The sequence below is a fragment of the Vicia villosa genome, linkage group LG4, assembly GCF_029867415.1.
Source record: "Vicia villosa cultivar HV-30 ecotype Madison, WI linkage group LG4, Vvil1.0, whole genome shotgun sequence".
Classification (NCBI taxonomy): domain Eukaryota; kingdom Viridiplantae; phylum Streptophyta; class Magnoliopsida; order Fabales; family Fabaceae; genus Vicia; species Vicia villosa.
Window position 1 is genome coordinate 157384443 of NC_081183.1, and position 23218 is coordinate 157407660.

A 23218-nucleotide genomic window follows, 5' to 3' on the forward strand; every position below is an offset into this window, starting at 1 on the left:
AGTCAATATTTTTTAATAACTCCTATTACCTATTCATTAATGTATTTAAAGGAGATGCGTTTTCAATCAATGTAAATAAACTTATACTTTTTAATCCAAAAAAAATTAATAAAAAAAATTAAAATTAAATAATTGACTTCAAGTGATTAATAATCTTATAAATTCAAATTTAAATTATAAATAAAATAACTTTTAATATATGGTTGAATTATCTTAACTTGAGTTAAATAAATACAATCGGTTGATTTAAAGTTCAATCATAAACAAATTATTAATATTTATAACTTAATAATTTAAAATAAATAAATTAGTCAAATTTTAAATCTTAATACAAAACACTAAGTCATTAAGAATTATTTTTCTAAAAACCCATGAATTAAAAAAAAAGTTTAGAATGACTAGATTATGCTTACATAATTTTCTTTTACATAACCGTTTCAAAGAAACTTTTTTTAAATATATTGTTTGAATTTTCTTTTTGAAAAAAATAATATTTAAATCAAGTCAATTTTTTAAATAATAATTATATATATAAAAAAACAAAAAAGTAATTAAAAAATAGTTTAAAAAAATAAAAAATTGTCTACATAAGAACCACTCCACAACACAACATAGAACACATCCCAAAATATCATCACTTCTCACTCTCTTCTTCTTCTTCTTCACTTTCTCTTCTCTCTTTATTTTTATTATTTATTTTATTTATTAAATTTTCTTACTCTCAACAACAAAATCATTAACATGGGAACGAGTCATATGTGTCTGTTCTTTTTCATGTTCTTGTTCCATTCTTTTGTCTTCCTTCTACTTTCTTCTTCTGTCTCATCCAGAAATTTTCCTATTACACCTTTTGATGAAGGCTATTCACCCTTGTTTGGAGACCATAACATGATCATTCATTCTGATTTCAAAACTGTACATCTCTCTCTTGATGAATCTTCAGGTTCTTCATCTCAAAACAACAAAAATTCTCCATTTTTTAATTATTATTATTATTGATAAAAAATTTAATTTTTATAATTTTTTGTTGTTGTTTTGTTCTTTTTCAGGGTCTGGATTTGCTTCTCATGATATTTACCTTCATGGGTATTTTAGTGCTTCCATTAAATTACCTTCTGATTACACTGCTGGAGTTGTTGTTGCATTCTATGTGAGTTACAACTTACAAACACACTTTTTATATTATTAATTTTTTATATTTATTGATTTTATTTTAATTATATATTTTAAAGTGTGCAATTTTTTTAGCTCCTTTATCAAGTTGAAGATTTGAAGCTTGGTTGTAAACTTTATGCTATGACTATGAGTGACAAAAAAATTAATTATCATTATTATGTTTTCTGCTTTTGAACCTTTTTTTTTCTGCAAAAGTTTATTGCTTTGTTTGAAATTATGAAAAAAGAAGAAAAGTAATTTAATTTATTCATCAAATTTTTATTTATGGTGTAGTTATCAAATGGGGACATGTATGAGAAGAACCATGATGAAATAGACTTTGAATTTTTGGGAAATATAAGAGGCAAAGATTGGAGGATTCAAACCAATATTTATGGAAATGGAAGTACAAACATTGGAAGAGAAGAAAGATATGGTTTATGGTTTGATCCTGCTGAGGATTTTCATCACTACAGCATTCTCTGGTCAGATTCTAAGATCATGTAAGCAAAATCTAATCTAAAAATCTAAAATGCTATTTTTGATTTTTTGGATTATTTCATATATACCCTTTTGGATTTACATTTTACTTTTTATAGAAAAAGTTTCTTTTGAGCTGTTTTATTGCCTTTTATGTTGAAGCATTTTCTTGGTTGTATTTAGTAATTTGATGACTTTTTCTTCTTTTACTTTATAGTACATCCATAGTTTTGTGAAAACTGGTTTTTGCTTTTAGTGGGACTATTACTATGTACAATTCTGTGCATTGATGGTTTTCTCAGAATGTGTCATCAGAACTATGTATTAAATTTTATGTTTTCCTTAAAGTTGGTGGCATGTGACCATTGGAAAAATTCTTAGGTCATTCTGTTAGGTCAGTTCAGTTGATAGTTGTACAGAGACATTTAATTGCAGAGATGCACGTTTGAATTTGCGACATCCCACTTATTCACTTTTACTTTTGCAGATTTTATGTAGACAATGTTCCTATAAGAGAAGTAAAGAGAACAACATCGATGGGAGGAGATTTCCCATCAAAACCAATGACATTGTATTCAACCATATGGGATGGATCTACATGGGCTACCAATGGAGGAAAATACAAAGTAAACTACAAATATGCACCTTTTGTTGCTCAATTCTCTGACTTTGTTCTACATGGTTGTGCTGTTGATCCTATTGAACATGTGACTAACTGTGACAGTCTTCAAACTTCTGAAACACTTCCTTCTGGTGTAATTTCACAAGTGGAAAGAAACAAAATGGACAGCTTTAGGTTAAAACACATGACATATTCTTACTGTTACGACCGAACCCGATACAAAGTTCCTCTACCGGAGTGTGTGATCGATTCGCGACAAGCTGAAAGGCTAAGAAAATTGGATCCGGTTACGTTTGGTAATGGAAGGCATCGCCGTGGTATGAGACACCATCACATAGCAAAAGAAGCTGCCTCGTTTTAGTGCGTGTTTAGATTGACAGTAAGTTTAGCAAAATCGCGATGACACTATGGGATTCTGTCGAAATAATATGAAGATTCTATCATAAAAGAAAAATATTTTAATCATCTCTTTAGCATTTCATTTTGGTGTATAGAGAGAGAGATAAGAGAAGATTGAGCATAGAAATCCATGATGATATAATAGTTATAATATGAATGATTATTGCTGGTGGATTATTATTACTTATTGTTGTATAGTTCATCATCTCTTTATTTTCCTTGGTATTTTAATCATTTGATGTTGTCTATTTTTATAAATTGAATCTTATGATGATTTATCTATCACCTCACACCTGAAATTAACTTCAGAGACTAATTCCTCGATTTTATAGACTGAGTTCGAACTCATGACTTCTGATTAACCTGGATATAGTTTTCAAATCCAATATAAAACCAATGCAAGTTGTTGAAATATTTGTATACAAGGACTGTACTAAAATATGTTGGAGTAGCTTTGTGGCAGCTTAAGGACATAAAATGTTGTCATTTAGTCAACCTAATTGGAATCCAAAGTCAAGGTGAGTGTGACAAATGCTGCAGTGAATCACTGTTGCTTTCATTAAATAGTGACCAAATTTTCTTACTTTTTTCTCTGCCATGGTTTTTTTTTGTCTTCTGGTGTGTACTAGTAGACTCGGTTGAGAATTTGAAATGGATAGTTAAGTATCTGTGTGAACATTACAATACAATATTATTGGTGTGATTTTCCCCACTTGCTACTAAAAAACATGAAATGTTTTTGGAAATTTGTATTCAAATGGCTAGGGAATCAAATTCATTAGGATAAAAATATGCAAAATATTGAATAGAGTATGATATGGATAATTTGATAAAAATGAGCCAATATGTTTGCCATTATGGATGTTTTGGAATCCACACAAATTTGTATCAAAATAAATTAAATTAATATGTAGGTTTTTAATTATTTTATAAAATATTTAAATAGATTTCTGATAAACCTACTCTAGCTAATGTTAGATCTAGAATGCATAAGAACATAAAAATAACTTTTCTTATTAACCTTTGCATCAGCTCATACAAGGCTATAAATACTACTAGGATTCTCTTACAAAACAACATAAACATAAATAAGATAATAATGCTAAAGACACCACTTATTTGGTTATCAAATCATTCAGCCAATTGAGTTTCTTTTTAATTCTAGTGGGCCTAACAATACTCCTGGTCTGCTGAAAAACCTTGTCCTCGAGGTTTAGTTGAGAAGAAGTAGGAACGACCCACTGCTGGGATGGCCCATCATGAGTGAGAAAGGGAGAATGGAACGTTGGAAGGGGGAACACGTGGCAAGCTTGTGTTGGACCGAATTGGTGGTAACGGTTGGGAGATTGTAGTGAGATGAGGGAATCTGGATGGAGGGCTGTGATTGAGGATAAGGTGATAGGGTTTTGCGAAAATCCAGGGGTAATCTGCCTTGAGCATTGTGCTCAACGACTCCCACAGGAGTCACATGATCTTCAAATGGATGTTTGAATTTTTGAAATGGGATGCAGCTGGCTGGGGTAAATGACGGTCCAGATGCATGCGAGAGGGAACACGTGGGCGAAGGAGATGTTGCCACGTCCGTGTTTTGCGTTTGGGACACAGGTATAGAAGAGGGGTTACATATCTGTGTTGTGTCATTTGTACTTAGAACTTCTTCACTCCAAGTCTGGTAGATCCAACATGTAAGCATCAGTACCAACTCTTTTGATGATACGAAAGGGACCAAAGAAGCGTTTGGATAACTTGTGAGAGAGTCGTTTGGCCACGGTGGTTTGACGATGAGGTTGGAGCTTCAACAAAACGAGATCACCGACCTTAAAGGTAAAATCAACCCGTTTAATGTTGGCTTGTTTTTCCATGTTTACTTTACTCTTCTGAAAGTTGCTTTTCAGTTGTGTAATAATGTGTATTCGGTGTTGCAAGGATTGATCCAGAACATCCTCCTTGGTGGACCCAGTGGTATAATCAGGGATTGATGGAGGGTCTCGACCATATAGTGCCTTGAAGGGAGTCATCTGAATGGCTGTATGGAAGGAAGTGTTGTACCAATACTCCGCGAGGTGCAAGAACTTGTACCAGTGACGAGGATGATCATTTACGAGGCAGCGAAGGTACGTTTCTAGTGATCTATTTACCACTTCCATCTGACCGTCGGTTTCTGGGTGATATGATGAACTGTATTCTAATGTGGTACCCTGAATCTTGAAAAATTCTTTCCAGAAATGGCTGAGGAACAAGGGGTCGCGGTCTGAGATAATCGACTTTGGGAGTATGTGAAGGCGAAAGATTTCAACTGAAAAACGAGATGCTAAATCTTTTGCTCTGAACTTTGTTGGTAAAGCAAGGAAGTGGACAAATTTTGTAAGGCGATCACAAATTACCCAAATCAATGTATGACCGAAGGAGTTGGGGAGATGAGTTATGAAAAAGTTTGTTTGAAGAAAATGAGAAAAATGCGGGAGTATGAGGGAAAAGGAAAATGAGATGTTCTTTGAAGATATTTTGCCAATTGATTTTGTCATCTAGTGCTAAACTTGAAAACCAATTAAAACAAAATAAACCTTATTAATTAATAAAAAAAATGAATCAAAATGATCATCAATAAAATGTATCACATATTTGGATTGATTTACATAAACTATTTCCCTATTTTATTTTAATTAAGTTGCTTTATGTTGGTATTATGCTGGTATTTTAATGTGTTTCAGGAATTTAATGTTTACAAGGCTCGCTTGAGAAAAGGAGTAAAAATGAGAAGAAATGAAGTAAAAAAGATAGGAAGTATAGAAGAAAATAAGGGGGTGAAGAAAGAAGCATATGTACAAAGCCCAAAGGCCCAATTGGCCCGCGACGAGGGGCACTCTCCAGCACCTGCCGGTCGGCACACTCCTCCCCCTGCCGGTCGGCACACTCCCCCTCCTGCCGGTCGGCACCCTTTGCTGTTTTAGTCACACACTCAAGACGCGCTCGTCACGTCCTAACTTCCTCCTATTTTCCAGCCTTCCTCATTTCTCTCCAGAACCAAGTCTGAGACGGATCCACCTAAATTTCCTCCATTATTTTCTCAACCCAGAGGCGGAAGCATCAATATAAATACGGAGCATTCCACCAGTAGCGAGATATCTCTTCTTTTCGGCAAAACTTTTCTTTGTTTAGTTTTTAGGCAGATTTTCTACCATATAAAAGTGGTAGTTTCTCACATCGAGGAACTACCACACCATTAAATTTAGTTTTTGTTTCCTTTCATTACGCGAAGATAATTTCAGAAGTTAATTCCAGTTTCTTTTATTTCATCATTTACAGGTTTCATTTTATGCCTTCTTATTTATTCTCATTTATCTTTGTTAATTTAATTGTCATGTTCTTCTTAATTTCAATTCGCATGTTTAATTTGTTTACGCTTAATTATATGTCCGGCTAAATTATTTTGAGTCCGGTATGTGAGGACCGTCGTCTCCGACGGGACTCGGTAATTATTTTGTTGGCTTAAATTATTATTATTAAATTATGTTTTGACTTTAGTTTTTATTCTTAATTTAGGTAACCTTGTCACGAGAGTGAGAGGTTACTTACCACGATTTCGTCACGAGAGTGAGAAATCTATTAAGGTTCGAACCGGCACTGCGAGAGCGTGGGGGTCGAATCAGATAGTAAAAACTAGGCATTAATCCTAAATACAGCGAGAGCGCTTTAGGATTAATTAGAACTTGTTTAATTTTCAAATCGCGTTCCTTGATTTAAGTGGGTGAGCGAGAGCAATATCCTACAGTTAAAGAGCGTGACTTTATTCAAGACCACGAGAGTGTGAGGTTTAGTCTTTAAGCTAATATTTTCTACTAAATATGTTTTTAACATTTTTATAAGCCAACGAATTACAGAGTTCCCGAAGTACGCGGAATCACATTCCGGTCTCTCTTCTCTTATATTTATCTTAATCTTAGTTTTATTTCAGTTTTAGTTCTTAGGTTCCCCTTAATCCAACATTCATTAGCCTTAGCTTTACAAAGCAACAATAGATTACAGTAGGTTGACATTGGTCTCTGTGGTTCGACAATCTTTTATATTATTTCGATATATCCGTGCACTTGCGGACGCATCAATAGAGCGTGACTTTATTCAAGACCACGAGAGTGTGAGGTTTAGTCTTTAAGCTAATATTTTCTACTAAATATGTTTTTAACATTTTTATAAGCCAACGAATTACAGAGTTCCCGAAGTACGCGGAATCACATTCCGGTCTCTCTTCTCTTATATTTATCTTAATCATAGTTTTATTTCAATTTTAGTTCTTAGGTTCCCCTTAATCAAACATTCATTAGCCTTAGCTTTACAAAGCAACAATAGATTACAGTAGGTTGACATTGGTCTCTGTGGTTCGACAATCTTTTATATTATTTCGATATATCCGTGCACTTGCGGACGCATCAATGGCTATGATGTTGTTGTCGATGATGATGATATTATGGATGGAAGTGGTGGTAGTATATGAAGAGAAAGAATGTGCTTTTAGTGGATGAGAGAATGAAGGTTGAAGAAGAGTGGAGAGTGAGATTTTTATGAAGTGATGATGGTAGTGAAGAGCAAAATTTCGTTGATTTGTGAGAGATTTTCTAATTTTTGTGTGTGTGCGTGTGTGTCAGTGTGTGTGTAAAATTCACCCTTCTCTTGTGTGTATTGTGTTTAAATAGAAACAATAGTGTGAGTTATTGGTGAGGTAAGTGTGAGAGAATCAAAATTGTGTGAGGTCATGTGAGGGTGAGTGGAATGAAAAAGTTTGTTTGAAGAAAATGAGAAAAATGCGGGAGTATGAGGGAAAAGGAAAATGAGATGTTCTTTGAAGATATTTTGCCAATTGATTTTGTCATCTAGTGCTAAACTTGAAAAACAATTAAAACAAAATAAACCTTATTAATTAATAAAAAAATGAATCAAAATGATCGTCAATATTTTTGTTTTAATTATTTGGATTAAAAAAACGAATAAAAAAGGAATAAATCGAATAAAATGCATACACATGCAAATGCGGAAATAAAAGAATAAGCACACCAAAATCATACGCGCATAATTTCTTTCAGTAAAACATACAATCGCACATCATTTATTGCAGCTAAAAATAACTGAATAAAAAGACTCAAACTGAATAAAATGTGAACGCGCATAAATGCTATCAAAATAAATAAGCGCACCAAACTAACCTATGCGTAATAGTGTTCAATAAAATATACAATCGCATGCCCAAACCTAAAAAACATTTTTCGCTGATTTTACACGCAATTAACAATTTTTCTAACTAATCTGTCTGCGAAATGACATTGTTATTGAGCACGACAAAACAAATCTGGTAGCCTAAACAAATTAAAATGCCTAGACAAAATTAGGTTATGATAGGTCATAATGATGGCACCTCAGAAAAGACGTTTGAAATATGGAGCAGGAAAGGCATGATCCCTAAACAACTAAAATGCAAGATAATGGATGACATTTAAGGGTGACGTGAAAACCCTCGCCTTATTGCACATAAGCAAGGGCCTAGGGGAATTGTTCTGGGCCAACCATATAAACCATAATTGACCAGTCAGAGGGAGTTGCAATCCTTCTAGAATTTTCTTAGCATACGAGAATTCTCCTCCTAATGACCACAAAATATCTCAAATACAAGTGAATCCAACATATCTCTATAATTCTCTCCTAACTAATAGCAAATTTGTTATTTCCTCTCTACTATATATATATATATATATATATATATATATATATATATATATATATATATATATATATATATATATATATATATATATATATATATATATATATATATATATATATATATATATAGGGAGCATATCAAGTGAGAGCATTTTAAAATGAGAGATGAGAGGAATAAATATCAACCATTGGATTCATCAAGAGAGAGAAGGTTAATGCATTAATGTGGCTATTAATTTCTCTCTCTTGATGAATCCAATGGTTGATATTTATTCATCTCATCTCTCATTATAAATTGCTCTCACTTGATATGCTCCATATATATATATATATATATATATATATATATATATATATATATATATATATATATATATATATATATATATATATATATATATATATATATATATATATATATATATATATATATATATATATATATATATATATATATATGAGGAGGGATCAAATTACACCCGAAGAGTTACACCACGAGTTACACTCGTTCAATAACTACATCTCGAAATAATATTTTTTAAATTCAACCGTTGGATTGAAACATAATATCGTATAGATCATACCTATAAAGTTTGAGCTTAATCTATAATGATTTACTATATCATCAAGATATCCAAAGATTAACGTCAAAATGAGCTTTCATATAACGTTAATTTTGATGTTATTCAATGACATAGTAAATCATTATAGATTAAACTCAAACTTTATAGGAATGATCTATATGATATTATGTTTCAATCCAACGGTTGAATTTAAAAAATATTATTTCGAGATGTAGTTATTGAACGAGTGTAACTCGTGGTGTAACTCTTCGGGTGTAATTTGATCCCTCCTCTATATGTGTATATATATATATATATATATATATATATATATATATATATATATATATATATATATATATATATATATATATATATATATATATATATATATATATATATATATATATATAGGGCATATTATATGAGAATGACTTTTTTATATGAGAATGTGAGAATGAATCTGAACCATTGGATTTTAAAATAAATGGTGGAGATTATGAGTGAATCTTTTTTTTCTCTCTCCTACATTTTGAAATAAATGATGTAGGAGAGAGAAAAAAAAGATCCACCCATAATCTCCACCATTTATTTTAAAATTCAATGGTTCAGATTCATTCTCATATTCTCATATAAAGATGGCATTCTCATATGATATGCCCTATATGGTTTAAAGTAGGCTAGCAACGATGGAATACGGTATACGAAGTTGTGTGGCTGCCTCATATTCTTTGGATTTAAGCGTGATTACTCCTTATTTACCAAGTCTTCATTTCTTACATTTATTGTAATTTTAATACATGTGAATGGTTTGTTAATTTTTGGAAATGATCTTATCGAAATTAATAACATTAAAAAATCTATAGCTATTGCATTCAACATTAAGGATTTAGCTATTTTTTGGAGTTTGAAATTGCTCGAATCAAGAGAGAAATACATTGTGTCAATGAATGTAATCTTGTGCATTTTTTTAAGAAACATGTTTTTTTGGTTGCTAAACCTAGTTCTACTGCCTTCCATTCCAACTTTAAATTAAGAATTTCTTTTGGCATTCTCATCTCTAACATCATTGCATATCGTAAGGTAATTGGAAAACTTATATACCTTACTTATACTCTTCGTAGCATCTCTTTTTCTGTTTGCAGGTTGAATTATTTTTTGTCTGCCCCACTGACTTACATGTGTAGGAAGCACTGAGAATTGTGAGATTCATCAAAAACAGTCTCAACAGGGGTATCTTTTCCCCATGAAACTCTACATTATCTCTACAAGGCTATTGTGACTCAGATTAGGCGCCTGCTAAGACACTATTATTTCATGGAAGAGCAAGAAACAACCCACGGTTTCAAGATCATCATTTGAAGTAGAACATTTTGCATTGACTCAGGCAACGTGTGAGGCACAATGGTTACTTTATCTACCAAGTGATTTACAAATTACACATACTACAATTGTCGACACTTATTGTGATAACCACTCCACCATACATATTGCCATGAACTCGATCCTTCACAAGCGCACCAAACATATTGAAATGGATTATCATGTGGTTCGCAATAAGATATAAGCTTGTATTTTATATTTATCATACATTCCTTGTTTTTATCAAGTGGTCGACATTTTCACAAAATATCTTCATCTGTTTTCCTTTCTTCGAATTCCGCCCTATCTATAATTACTTGACATTCATTAACTAATATATATTAACTAATATTTAGGATTTATTTTAATATTTGTTCTTTTGGTCTTTTCCCTCTTTACTTGACCAAGTCTTAAGCTTGTTGAGAAAGGTTGTTACACATTGGTCTGAATTTTAATTCTATTAGAAAAAAAGATGGGAGTGACATTACCTTCTTTTTCCCTAGGATCAATATATACTAACTCTCATTTGGTTGTATGAACAAGAAGCAAGATTTCAATTCTTGCAGGAAACATAGTGATGGGTCACTTTCTAGTTTATTATCTAATTTTACACTTATCTCTCATTTCCTTTTATTATGAGAGTTAGAACGGATGGGATAACTCTCAAAGTGATTAAAATAAAAATCTTAAACTAATGATTTTAATTTAACATTCGAGAGATTTGATAACTTATATGTTCAATTCGTTCAATTACATGATTTTTCTCTCGATAGTTTTTCTTCTTTCTTACGGTATGTGTTTTTATTGAAAAATATTAATTATCAAATTTATAAATTACAATTTAAATCAATTTAACCAACGATTCAATAATTCATTTAACACTTTGTTGTAAAATAGTACTTCCTCCGTCCCAAAATAAGTGTTGCATTTGATAAAATTATTTGTCGCAAAATAAGTGTCCCTTTAAGTTTTCAATGCAATTTTAATTTTTATCTTCTAATTATGCCCTCTAATTAATACTCTTAATTTATTATTCTCTCACTTTACATTTATAATCATTCAAATACACCAATAATAAACAGGGATAGTTTTGTAAAAATACTATTCTCTCTTTCATTTATTACATTTTCTTAATCTGTGTGAAATGACCAACTATGACATATATTATGGGACGGAGGGAGTAGTAATCTCCATAAAAGTCAAAAGTCAAGACACGTTTTAAAAATTAATTTATAATAACACAAATGTTATATATATATATATAGATATATATATATATATATATATATATATATATATATATATATATATATATATATATATATATATATATATATATATATATATATAAAGTTGTCATAAAATTACTAAAAATTTTCGCACCTAAATTCACGTAACCAAATTAGCATGTGTAAAAACTTTGGTTTTTACCGTCAAAACTTACATTTAAGTCCACGTTAAGTAGAAACTACTCTTTTTAACTTTTTAAAATCACTTATTTTAAAATTCACGGTAAATAAAAACTACTTTTATTTTTCAAATCTCAATGACAACAACATTGAACGCGCGGTAGCGATATTCCAACTCGTAACTAAACATACAATTAATCTCCACTTTTGAATCATCCAAATGAATTGAACTAGTATTTAAAATACATGTTTGGTATTCTTGTTATTTTCCTTTTGGAAAAAAAAAATCCATTGCATATTAACAAAGGTCCATCAGTTCAATAAAGCAGTATGACAAAAATAGAATCATAAATATTAGTCCGATTGACCTTAAATTCAAAGCATTTGGTCTCATTTTCCAACTTTTAAAATATGAAAAAAAAATAAAATTTGAATTTGAAATTCCACATAGAATATCATTAAACCACTAGTGGATAATAACAAAGAGTATACATAATCAAATAAATTTTTAACAAAATTAGTATTACAATTATGAAATTTTATTATCATAATATAATATTTTTTGAGATATTTTTTCTAAATTATATTTTAAACTTTCGAATATATTTTTACTTTTATTATTATCATAATTATTTAATTTGGATAAAATTAGTGAACTTTTCAAATGAATTGATGAATTAGAATCCGATTGCAAACTCTAATATATGATTTTAGTTTTCGATGCTCCGATTCCAAGACAATGTATCTATAAACATTCAGACGTTTAAGTTATAGATTAATATTTTTACATATATATACATAATGATTTGGATAATACTAGCGAAATTTTCAAATGAACTGATGAATCAGTATTCGGTTGCAAATTTTAGTTTTTAGTACTCCGATTTAGAGACAATTATCTACAAACATTCGGACGTTTAAGTCAGTGGTTAATAGTTTTACATATATACATAATAATTTGGATAAGACTAGTAAAATTTTCAAGTGAACATCGGTCGCAAATTTTAGTTTTTGGTACTCCAATTCAGAGACAATTATCTACAAACATTCGAACGTTTAATTCAGAGATTAATATTTTTTACATATATACATAATAATTTGGATAAGATTAGTGAAATTTTCAAATGAACTGATGAGTCAGGATCCGATCGCAAACTCTAATGCTTGATTTTAATTTTTGGTCCTCAAATTCAAAGACAATTATCTACAAACATTCAGACGTTTAAGTCCGTGATTAATATTTTAACATATATACATAATAATTTGGATAAAACTAGTGATATTTTCAAATGAACTGATGAGTCAGAATCTGGTCGCAGATTCTGATCTATAATTTTAATTTCGGTGCTCCAATTCAAGAGACAATGTATCTGCACACATTCGGACCAGAGATTCATATTTTTACATCTATAAAATAAGAAAATACAAGTACCTGGTAAATACCAACTTGCCCTTTGCTCTAAATTTGACACCTATTGATTTCAAGGTTATTTGATGTCCAAAAATTACTTTTTATGACACATTATTGCTTTGGTCCAATGAAAATGCTCTATTTTGCTTTTCATCTTACTATTGGGTCCTTCTAAAGTAACTTTGGCTTTCAAACTTTCCAAAGTATCCTATACACTCTTCAAAACATCCAAAATACTCTCTCCCTCTCTCTTTCTCGGTCTCTCTGTCTCTCTCTCCTTTTTTCTTTCTTGCTTCCATCTCCATCTTCCTTTTTCTCTTCTTCTCCCTTCTTCCTCTTTTGTTATCCGAAATAATAATGGTGTTTGAATCGATTAACGCGAATCAGTTCGATTGAGATTTTTTTAGGGTTTCATACTGTGCGAATGGGTTTGAAAGTTAGGGTTTTGAATTTGTAGTTAGGGTTTTAGTGGTTTATTTGATGATTTTGTGGTTTGTTTTTCAGGAATAAGACTGGATCGAGTTTTACCACTGAGTTATGGTGATTTCTCATTCTCACTCTCAACCAAATATATGCTATTAATGAAGTTGCTAAGAGAAGGAAAAGGGTAGTGTTCTCTTCTTCTCATTCTTCAGAACTTAACCCTGTAATTACGTTAGAAAACTCTTCATTTTTTGGTGTTTATGAAGGTTGAGAAAGGTGGGGAAGATGCTTTTTTGTGAGCAACTATAATGGAGGAGTTATTGCTGTTGCTGATGGAAGAGCCGACGGGAACGAAAAGTTTATTTTTCAGTAAGTTTATTTTTTTCTTTATGCATTAGTTTCCAATCTCTTTTCTTCTCCCTGTGAATCTTTGGTTTTGAATGGATTTTGTGTGTCTCATGTGTAGATTTTTTTGATCTGAGTTAAGCATCGTGCAAAATAAGAGCTGAAGGAGATTTTTGGCAATGATTTTTGTTTAATTTTTCGGTTAGATTATGCACACGGGAAGAAGATTGAGCATAACTGGATTTATTTCTCTGCATTTTTTGTGCATGAAAGATCTTGGAGATAAAGAGGTTAAATGGTAGAAGACGAAAAAGAGCAACATCGGTCAATCATCATAAACCTATACCTTGGCGTCGAGAGTAAGAGATTTGTCATGTCACATGGTAAGTGGCTTAATTTTCATCTTTTTCATCTTGATGAATCAGATTTTCCTTACTTTTGCACCCTTAATGTTTGACAAAATGCTTCTATGAACTTTCACATTATGTGTACCACTGTTGGATTTTATATGTTTTTCTATCATTGTTACTGCTGCTGAATTTTCTATTACCCTTATCATATTTGTTGGATAATGAAAAGGGAAGAAATCTCAGGATCCTCTCGATATGACACTTCTATTTGTTGGTGGAGAGGTAATATCTTATCTATACAGATAGTTTGTGTTGTAGATTTGCATTTGTTGTTCACCTGATCTTTAAAGATTCCTACCAAATTTGGTTGCAGGCACTGAGACAACATGGTTTCCAGAATCAGGTGATTGAGAAATGGGTCCAGCCGTATTGTTCTATGTGTTTGCTCCAGAAACTGCAGATACTCAACTTCTATTTCATGTCCATTGCAAGTTCCATCGAAGTTTCACTCCATCGGCTCCATTCCAAAGGAGAGAAATCCAATAAAACATGTGTGTTGTTTTGTTGTTTTATGCCATTCATTTGTCATTCTACTTTGTAATATCGTTCACTATGAAGTAAAGTCCTTTTAGATATTGGGTAACAAAGTTCTTTAGTCGACTATAGAGAATCAAATCAAAATAAAATGTTACTGTAATAATAAGCTTCAATTAACAAGAACAAGTTTGTATGACTCATAAATGTCACAGAACCAATCTGATTAAGTACTTGCACATTTCGGTTCAGCAACTAAGACATTCGGTACAACCACTGCGCACTTCGGTTTCGCACATGGACGATGTTTTATTGTACTTTTTGTTTTTGATGTGTTTTCGCAGCTCATGTGAAAAAGTCACACGAAAAGTGGATCGCCTCACACGGTGGCGGGGGCGGGGAGGAGCATAATGTTCGGCGACAGCGTAATTTTCCGGGTGGAGCAGAACTCATATCGACAATGTCCTTGGCTTCTTAATTTTTTGGGAGGAGCAGAACTCATATTGACAAATGGCATTGCCTTCTAAGCACAAGGTTGTTCCCCATTACTTTCTGTTGTACCTAAGATTAGTAAGGTGATTCAATAGATATGTAATGTTTATGTGTGAATTTGTATATGTATTCCTTATAGAATACTAGAGTCGACTTTTCAGATGGAATGCATGTCAAGTGTTTGACAATATGTTCGACCCATGACATGGAATGCTTGTCAGTATAAGCTCCTGAGAAAAATATGAACAGTTCACTATTCCTGTATTAATTGAAAGAAAGTTCTGCAGGTAGCTACTCATGCAGGTGGTTTATCAACTATCATAGTTGCTGGTATGGCTGTAATTGGTATAGCATTCCTTTATGCCACATTTTATGTTTGGCTACACACTGGGTTCAATGAAGGTTATTAACTGTATATGCATACTTCTCCCTGGAACTTATTCATTATAATGAATGCTAGCATTACTTTTGAAGTGTTTGAAGTTTAAATGTCTGTGCAGATTCTAATTACAAAGACTGTTGGGAGCTTGATTCGGCTTCACTTCCTTCGGATTTACTAACTATTGGTGGAATATATAATTGAGGTTAGGAAATCATTTTTTGTTTCGTAATGAGACTTTAATTGTTGTCATCTCTTAAGCTCTTTTGCATATACTTACTATCACGCGGCTTAAATTAACGATTTGAAGAAACTTCTGTCTAATGGAAAATTATTTAAGAAAAAAATGATTTGTATATCTTGACTTTGTTGAATTATCTGATTTAGGAAATGTACATGGATTGCTATTGTTATTCATATATTTATGCTCAATTAGCTATGCTAAATCTTTGTTTGGTCTCCACTCATCGGGGATAGTTGTAAAAAATATGAACATATGAGTACCTATGAATCAGTGTGAACAATCCCTGGTAGCAGTAACATTTTATATTGTTTTTTTGGCTCATGTTTTTTTGTTAGCCTCTCTGTACTGGCCAAAGTTGTTCATGGACTATTTACATAAATTGCACTTAACCATTTGCAGAAAAATGTAAAGGTGAGAAGTTGGTTGGACCTCTATACGAGTGTTGTGCATGGACGAGATATCAACTGGTTTGGACAATTCAACAACTTTCTAAATAATCACCTGAATCAGACTATCGATCCATATTCTAAACGGAATTGTACTTGTGTCACTTCTACAGCCAGCACCATAAACTTATGACTTATTTGACAATAACATACTTCTCACAGATGGACAAATTGTTTATCAAGACTAAAAACTGTTTATCATTTATTCAAGGAAGGGCGGATGATATTCATAATAAGATATAAAGCTCAAACTACTTTGATAGATCTTTTCTCCCATAGAGTTGGACAGTAGTACATTCTAATCTATTCTTTCCCAACATTTCTACATATATGTATAAATTATTTGTCTTTTTCCGTTATCTCTCATAGCGAATTTGTCTTTAATTTACATGAAAACCGTTTTACTACACAGCTAAATTACTCTATCTATGAATGGCTGCATTTTGATTATTGAGTTAAAAAGGAAATCTGACACCAATTTTATTCCTATTATCAATAAACTTACAAGCAGACCCTTAGTGTATCATATCTGAAATATGTTTTTTGGAGTATTTTTGTAAACTTTCATTTCCGTCTTTAGAATTGAGAGTTTGGATTCCAATTTCTGGTAATAAAAAATATTATGTAGAATTTGCCTACACTTAATTTAAATTGCAAATGGCATAAACGTAGATTGACCATAAATCAGGTGGACAATTTTGGTCTCTTTGGTTTTAATTCTGAATTTTTGTTACATATTATTTATTACCATTTAAATCAATTTATTATTTTATTTATAAAATTTTAAATAAATTAAGATAAATTCTTTGGTACCCATGAAGTTAAGTTGGGTACTGTTAATTATAGCATTTAAAATTAATTTTTAATTTGAATATGTTTCTAAAGACTCTATTTTTTTTCAAAAATAATATTAATTTGTTAGTTTAAAAAATCATAAAATTTTAATTAAAATAAACTAAAAATACATGTGAAATATTGATTATAATAGCATAAATCCATTTATAAAATTATATGGTAAAGTTTATCAAATTAATTTTATAAAAGAAATTTTTACTTTTGATCCAAATATTTTTATATATGGGCAAAAATGTATTGTTATCAAAAGATTTTATAAATGATCCCAAAATAAATAATTTTATATAGATAAAAAATGAAATGTTAATCTAAATATTTTAGTAAACAATATTATTTTTTTATAAAAGGAAAAATATATATTACTGATATAAATTTTTTATAAACAAAAAAATATATTATAGATAAAAATATTTTTATATCTGTGAACAAATAAGCCACCATACCAGTACCCGTGCGAACGCACGGGTATCCCGCTAGTTTATCATTATAAAAATTCCTAAAACAAAATAATTTAGATGAAAAGAACCGTTATAAATAGTTAAATAAAACATAGAAGAAGACATTAATCATCGTACACTAGGGCGACAGTTGTGTGCATTAAACAAGAATGGCAGCAACATTCATCTCTCGCATTTCACTTCTTCACCCAAACCCATCTCCTTCTCTCAACCCCAATCAATCTCCTTGCTTTCACCAGCCTCTCACAAACCACAAACAATTTCCCTCAAGTACTCTTTCATTCATACTCTTTTTTTGTTCTGTATAATTATGAATTATGAATTATGAATTATGTTTTTTTTTATCAGTTTATTGTTTTTGATGTAAAAGTTTGATTTTTTTTGTAGGTTTACGGTTTGAGGCGAAGAGGGCTAATGGGGTTGTGCTGAAAGCGGCTTCTGGTGCATTGGAAGTCAATTCGAAGCAAAGTGTTTCAGTTGCAAAATCCAATGATCCAATTGTTGTTATTGATAATTATGACAGCTTTACCTATAATCTTTGTCAGGTTTGTGCTTTTTTAGTGTTTGTGCAATGTTTTTATTTGATTTAATTGTTCTGTTTTTCTATTGAAAATGGAGAATTAAGCTTGATGAGTGATGAATCTGTTGTATGTGTCAGTTTTTGTGTGAAAATTTGCAAACCAGCTACTGTTGTGTCATGGCATGGTTGTGAAAACCCTAAAAAAACCTTGATTTTATAGCCGCAATTGCAATAATGAATTGTGGAATTTGCAGGAAAGTGAGATTTTTCTGTTTTCAAGCAATTGTGTTTTTTGCATCTGAAAATGTTACCCTTCAAATGTGATAGAAAATTTTCTATTCCTAACCATGTTTCCTAGATCTAATGTAAAAGAGTCTCAAATTTTATACAAAATGTACTAGACGAGTCGGAACATGTTTGACATTTTTCGCGCCTTGTTTCAAGAGATGTGCTATTAAGAATAGACCTTAGGATTTTGAATGTAATCTTTTATTGTACTTGATGTGCTTCTTTCGTTTAACAAACTTGGTTATTCTTATAATGTTTCATTTACTTTTGAAGTATATGGGCGAGTTAGGATATCACTTTGAAGTCTACCGAAATGACGAGTTGACTATCGAGGATTTGAAAAGGTAAATCGTTTAGCTGTTTATGCATGTCTGATATTTTCTTATTGATGAAGCTGTTTTTGGTATGATACGTATTTCTTAAAGTTTCTGATGCAATAAGCGATTGCGTGTTTTATTTATTTTGAATAGAAAAAATCCAAGAGGAGTGCTGATTTCACCTGGGCCAGGTAGAGATTGCCTTCTTCAGAATTTCGATTATTTTTAATTTTTGAATGAATGAAATAATGAAAAAGTTTAGATAGGATCAATGAACTAAACACGACAAGACCTCTAATGTATGTTGTTTCCTCCTTACAGGAACACCTCAAGATTCGGGCATATCTTTGCAAACCGTTTTGGAACTTGGACCAACTGTACCTGTGTTTGGTGTATGCATGGGATTGCAGTGCATGGGAGAGGCTTTTGGCGGTGAGTCATACTAATTTCTTGTAATCTCGGTGAAAACTTCCAACGATCTGGCTCATAATTCATTGTAAAATTTTCAATTGGATAAAGACTAGTTATTTTATCTCGTGCAGGGAAAATTGTCCGTTCTCCATATGGTGTGATGCATGGAAAAAGCTCTCTGGTTTATTATGACGAAAAAGGAGAAGATGGGTTACTTGCTGGACTACCAAAGTAGGTTTTAAATTTTATTTATTTTGTATGAAATTTTTGGGAAGTATTATCTGCTGTTGCCTTTTCTTTCATACACTATAATATAATTTAGGGCTGGTTTATGGTTTTAAACTGCGATTGGGCTTGCAGTCACAGTTACGTTGTGAACCTTTATGGTGAGGGAAAATGTAGTCAATGTGGCCATAACTGCGACCAGTGTTATCAAATAGCGGCGCCATGGCCGCTATGGCGGATATACATGATGGCGGTTTTTGGCTTCCCCGCAATGGTAAATATCGGCCTATATTGCGGGCTTTTCCGTCATAATCCGCTATAACAGCGCCACAAAGCGGCCGGTATGGTGGGATTTGGCTCTCCGCTATCGACAACACTGATTGCTACTGGTACATCGTTGCGGAAATCTCAAAAGCCATTATATTGCGACTGCAATTGAATTGTGTACCACAATTTTGAACTATAATTGGTTAAATATTTAGCAGCTACTTACCGTTCATTTATAAATGCTTTTGAACTCTTTGGCTTCATTAACTTCAATATCATTTTCAGTCCTTTCTTGGCTGGAAGATATCACAGCCTTGTGATTGAAAAGGAGAGCTTTCCTCATGAAGAACTCGAGGTAACTGCATGGACTGAAGATGGTCTCATAATGGCTGCTCGCCACAAGAAATATCGGCATGTGCAGGTAACAACTTATTCTTCCTCTTGCCTGGTCTCTCATGGCAGACTCCAAGAAAGGGTTGGATCCATTTTTTATTTACTCTAATTAGTATTAACTTGTATTTGTAAGAGCCTATTCCACGAATTTAATCTGTCACTTTCACGTAGCATCGACACTTCCGATGAAATACATGTCTAGTGTCTGATACGTTACGCTTGATGTAGAAAGGATTTAATCTCCTGTTTTGTCAAATTAAATCACATACATTAAAAGCTATTTATTCTACCATTAATAAGTGATTATTAGGAGTTGTGCAACCTTTGTATCCTGCCATCTATTCCTCACATTGTTTTGTTCATCCTTTTCTCTTTGAACTTGTAATTTCTCCCTTTTTCACTAATTAATTTTACATTTCTTTGCAACTATAGGGTGTTCAGTTTCATCCAGAGAGCATTATAACTCCTGAAGGCAAGACGATTGTCCGCAACTTTGTGAAGCTTATAGAGAAAAGGGAGGCTACCAGTTCTTGAGCCAAAATACTTCATTACTGCTGAATTTAGTCTGAAGTTCTGTAAACCAGAATAGAATTAATAATTAAAAAAAAAGAATAAATCATAGATAACTTATTTGTCAAGTAGTTTACAATTCTGAAGCATGGCTGGGAAAAGAAACTTGGCTGAGACATAGGATTTCCCTGAAATTTTTAGGAATGGTTGAGTTGAAACAAGTGAATCTTTCCTCTCATGTTTGTGATAATCTTTTACTAGTGCATTCAAGCATATCAAAGGAATGTCAGCAACAATTTAAATCTTTTCAGTACTTTCAATAAAACAAGTTATTTTAGTCCATTTTTCCTTCTTCTTCCTTATCTAAATTGTATGAAGTGCCAATTGGAGTTGAGGTTGACTTTGCTTTATCCATGTTGAATCTCCTCCATAGCTCTTTGCAATATTCAACTTGATTGATGAAGGTGTCCTCCTTAACTTGATGAATTTTTAGTATCGAAGCTCTCTATCAGACATTTCAAATTTATTTTGCATCATATAAGAAAAATTCTCGCACGAGGACTGATTAGTATCAAAAGAGCCGATTAATGAAGTTTATCAATAACCTGGGATACATAGGAAGAGGTCTTCATGTAGAAGGGGTAGAAAAGAAACGCTTGCAGCGTCTTATTGACGTCTAGTTGATGATAGGAGTCCGCTCTCGGAAAGAGAGAAATGTGGATCTATGTTCTTGTAGGTATGAACTTGAAACTTACATAGAAGATTCATTTGAAGTTCTGATGACGACAACGTTGATTAAAGTTGGTGGCAATAACTTTCAACCTTGATGATGTTGACCTAATCAGAGAAACATCTCATGCCTCATCAACAAGAGACTCAATATTAAAGATTTTATACGATCAGGAACAATCCAACAAAGAATCTTGAAGTCTCAGATAAAAGTGTGAAAGCTCGTCTCGTCGTATCTGTTTGTCTGACCTGAGTTTTGTAAAAGTAAAGAAGTAATTTTGAAGTATTGCGACAGCTCACACACAAACCTTAAAATATCTTTTTCAAATGTTTTTATCTTAAAAATTATTTTCTAAGCGAAGCCAAGTGGCTAAGAAGTTGCCTACTATTTCTCCAAACAATGTTTTAACTAACCAATAGATTGGTAACTTGTCTCAATCAATTGACAAAAATTTTATGAGCTAGCCAAATTTATCGAAGCATTAAGCTAATCGATTGGAGAAGGGCTAAGCGGTTAACTAAACGGTTAGGACAACACCTTAATGACTTGCAACATCTATATATCCAACATTTCCTCTTTGGACATGATAATCGATTAAAATTGACTTGGCCAATCGATGGAAGCATTATGCCAATCAATTGACTCATTAATTCTATCCGTGGATTATTTCCTTTTCTGATTTTTTTCAACTCTTATATAAATGAGGCTCACCTCCTCTTCATTTCACACCACTTTCCAAAGATTTACATTTTCTTTGAAATTTATCTATTTATTTTCTCTCTTCCTCTCTCTAGAAACACTTTTATTTCACTTAAATTTGTCATAGTGCTTTTGAGTGAGACTTTGTTTATGAGGAAGATTTTGTAAGTGGTTGTGTTGTTTGCTTAATTCTTGGGAGTGTAATTCTCTTGAGAATATTGTGTTTGGTTCTTGAGATAAACCAGACATGAAATCCATGTTTTGGTTTATTGAGCTTTGCTGGAAAAAAATTGCTTTTGGCTATTGAGATCAACTTGAAAATATCTAAGAACCTTTATACTAGTTGATCTTGAAGTTTATGTCCACAAACCTTTATACTATTGCATGTGTGGAATTTATTGATGTGGTCGGACGTGCAAAGCGTCTCTAGCAGCATCCTTGAATTTAAGTAGGGAATTGATTGCTTTAACAAGACGTGTAAAGCGTCTCCGATGACACCCATGACTTTAGGTGGGAAATTGTTTGATTTAGTCGGGCATGCAAAGCGTCTCCACAATACCCTTAATTTTATGTGGTGAATTGATTGCTTTAGTCAGGCGTGCAAAGCATCTCTAAAAACACCTGTGACTTTAGGTGGGAAATTGATTGCTATAGTCGAACGTGCAAAGTATCGTCTGACTATAGCATCGCTGAATTTAGGTGGGGAATTAACTATTTTAGTCTGGCGTGCAAAGTGTCTCTAACAGCACCCCTGACTTTATCAGTGCACTAGATATCGATATCCTTGATCGTACCCCAGATTTCCTGTCACTATGCACAATCATAAAAAAAAGAAGGCTTAAATAGTCTTCCGCTCCTTGTAAGTTAGCTAGTTTTTGTGTTTACTCCATACCTTTTTTTTGTAGGTCTGAGTCTCTATATGTGTATTTCTTTTTGACGTTAGTCCCTAACTTCAAATTTCCGTTGCAAAAACACCTATGTGACTAACAATGCTGATGTGGTTTAAATTACGTGGCTAATGACTCTCATGTGGCATGATTTTTATTTAATTATTTATTTTTGATATATTCCACATAGGAAGATTTATTATTATTTAATTATTAGAGTGTTAGATGTTAAATGTCAAAAAAATTTAAAACTGGTTGAGGAAGGGTTTGAACCCTTTACCTCATGCATGTAGCAAACATGTCTTTCCATTGCACCATTTGAGTTATCTGTT

General features: G+C 32.1%; 2 protein-coding genes and 1 long non-coding RNA gene across 7 annotated transcripts; all 3 read left to right on the plus strand.

Moving 5' to 3' along the window:
* Positions 1-630: 630 nt before the first annotated feature.
* On the plus strand, positions 631-2839 carry LOC131600064 (probable xyloglucan endotransglucosylase/hydrolase protein 28). Its single transcript, XM_058872295.1, has 4 exons — positions 631-943; positions 1050-1150; positions 1450-1658; positions 2123-2839. The coding sequence occupies exons 1-4, from the start codon at positions 742-744 to the stop codon at positions 2616-2618; spliced, it is 1008 nt and encodes a 335-aa protein (XP_058728278.1). The 5' UTR covers positions 631-741; the 3' UTR covers positions 2619-2839.
* Positions 2840-13389: 10550 nt separating this feature from the next.
* On the plus strand, positions 13390-16503 carry LOC131600065 (uncharacterized). Of its 5 annotated transcripts, none has more exons than XR_009282988.1 (7): positions 13390-13905; positions 14003-14513; positions 14605-14782; positions 15110-15299; positions 15545-15659; positions 15758-15841; positions 16280-16503. It is a non-coding gene; the product is annotated as an uncharacterized LOC131600065 (long non-coding RNA). The 5 variants fall into 5 exon arrangements; XR_009282989.1 differs by having other exon boundaries at positions 13390-13720; positions 13803-13905; positions 15545-15841; XR_009282985.1 differs by having other exon boundaries at positions 15545-15841.
* Positions 16504-17733: 1230 nt separating this feature from the next.
* LOC131600066 (anthranilate synthase beta subunit 2, chloroplastic-like) lies at positions 17734-20912 on the plus strand. The gene is made up of 8 exons (XM_058872297.1): positions 17734-17909; positions 18027-18184; positions 18721-18791; positions 18918-18955; positions 19086-19196; positions 19307-19406; positions 19953-20088; positions 20493-20912. Exons 1-8 carry the CDS (start codon positions 17789-17791, stop codon positions 20592-20594), a joined length of 837 nt encoding a protein of 278 aa, XP_058728280.1. The 5' UTR covers positions 17734-17788; the 3' UTR covers positions 20595-20912.
* The last annotated feature ends 2306 nt before the right edge of the window (positions 20913-23218 follow it).

Bases quoted from the DNA above. Each gene is read 5' to 3' on its own strand.
- LOC131600064 (XM_058872295.1), top strand. From the start codon at position 742: ATGGGAACGAGTCATATGTGTCTGTTCTTTTTCATGTTCTTGTTCCAT. The intron at 944-1,049 runs GTTCTTCATCTC...GTTCTTTTTCAG, and splicing joins CTCTCTTGATGAATCTTCAG to GGTCTGGATTTGCTTCTCAT. The intron at 1,659-2,122 runs GTAAGCAAAATC...TTACTTTTGCAG, and splicing joins TGGTCAGATTCTAAGATCAT to ATTTTATGTAGACAATGTTC.
- LOC131600066 (XM_058872297.1), top strand. From the start codon at position 17,789: ATGGCAGCAACATTCATCTCTCGCATTTCACTTCTTCACCCAAACCCA. The intron at 19,197-19,306 runs GTGAGTCATACT...TATCTCGTGCAG, and splicing joins CATGGGAGAGGCTTTTGGCG to GGAAAATTGTCCGTTCTCCA. The intron at 19,407-19,952 runs GTAGGTTTTAAA...TATCATTTTCAG, and splicing joins TTACTTGCTGGACTACCAAA to TCCTTTCTTGGCTGGAAGAT.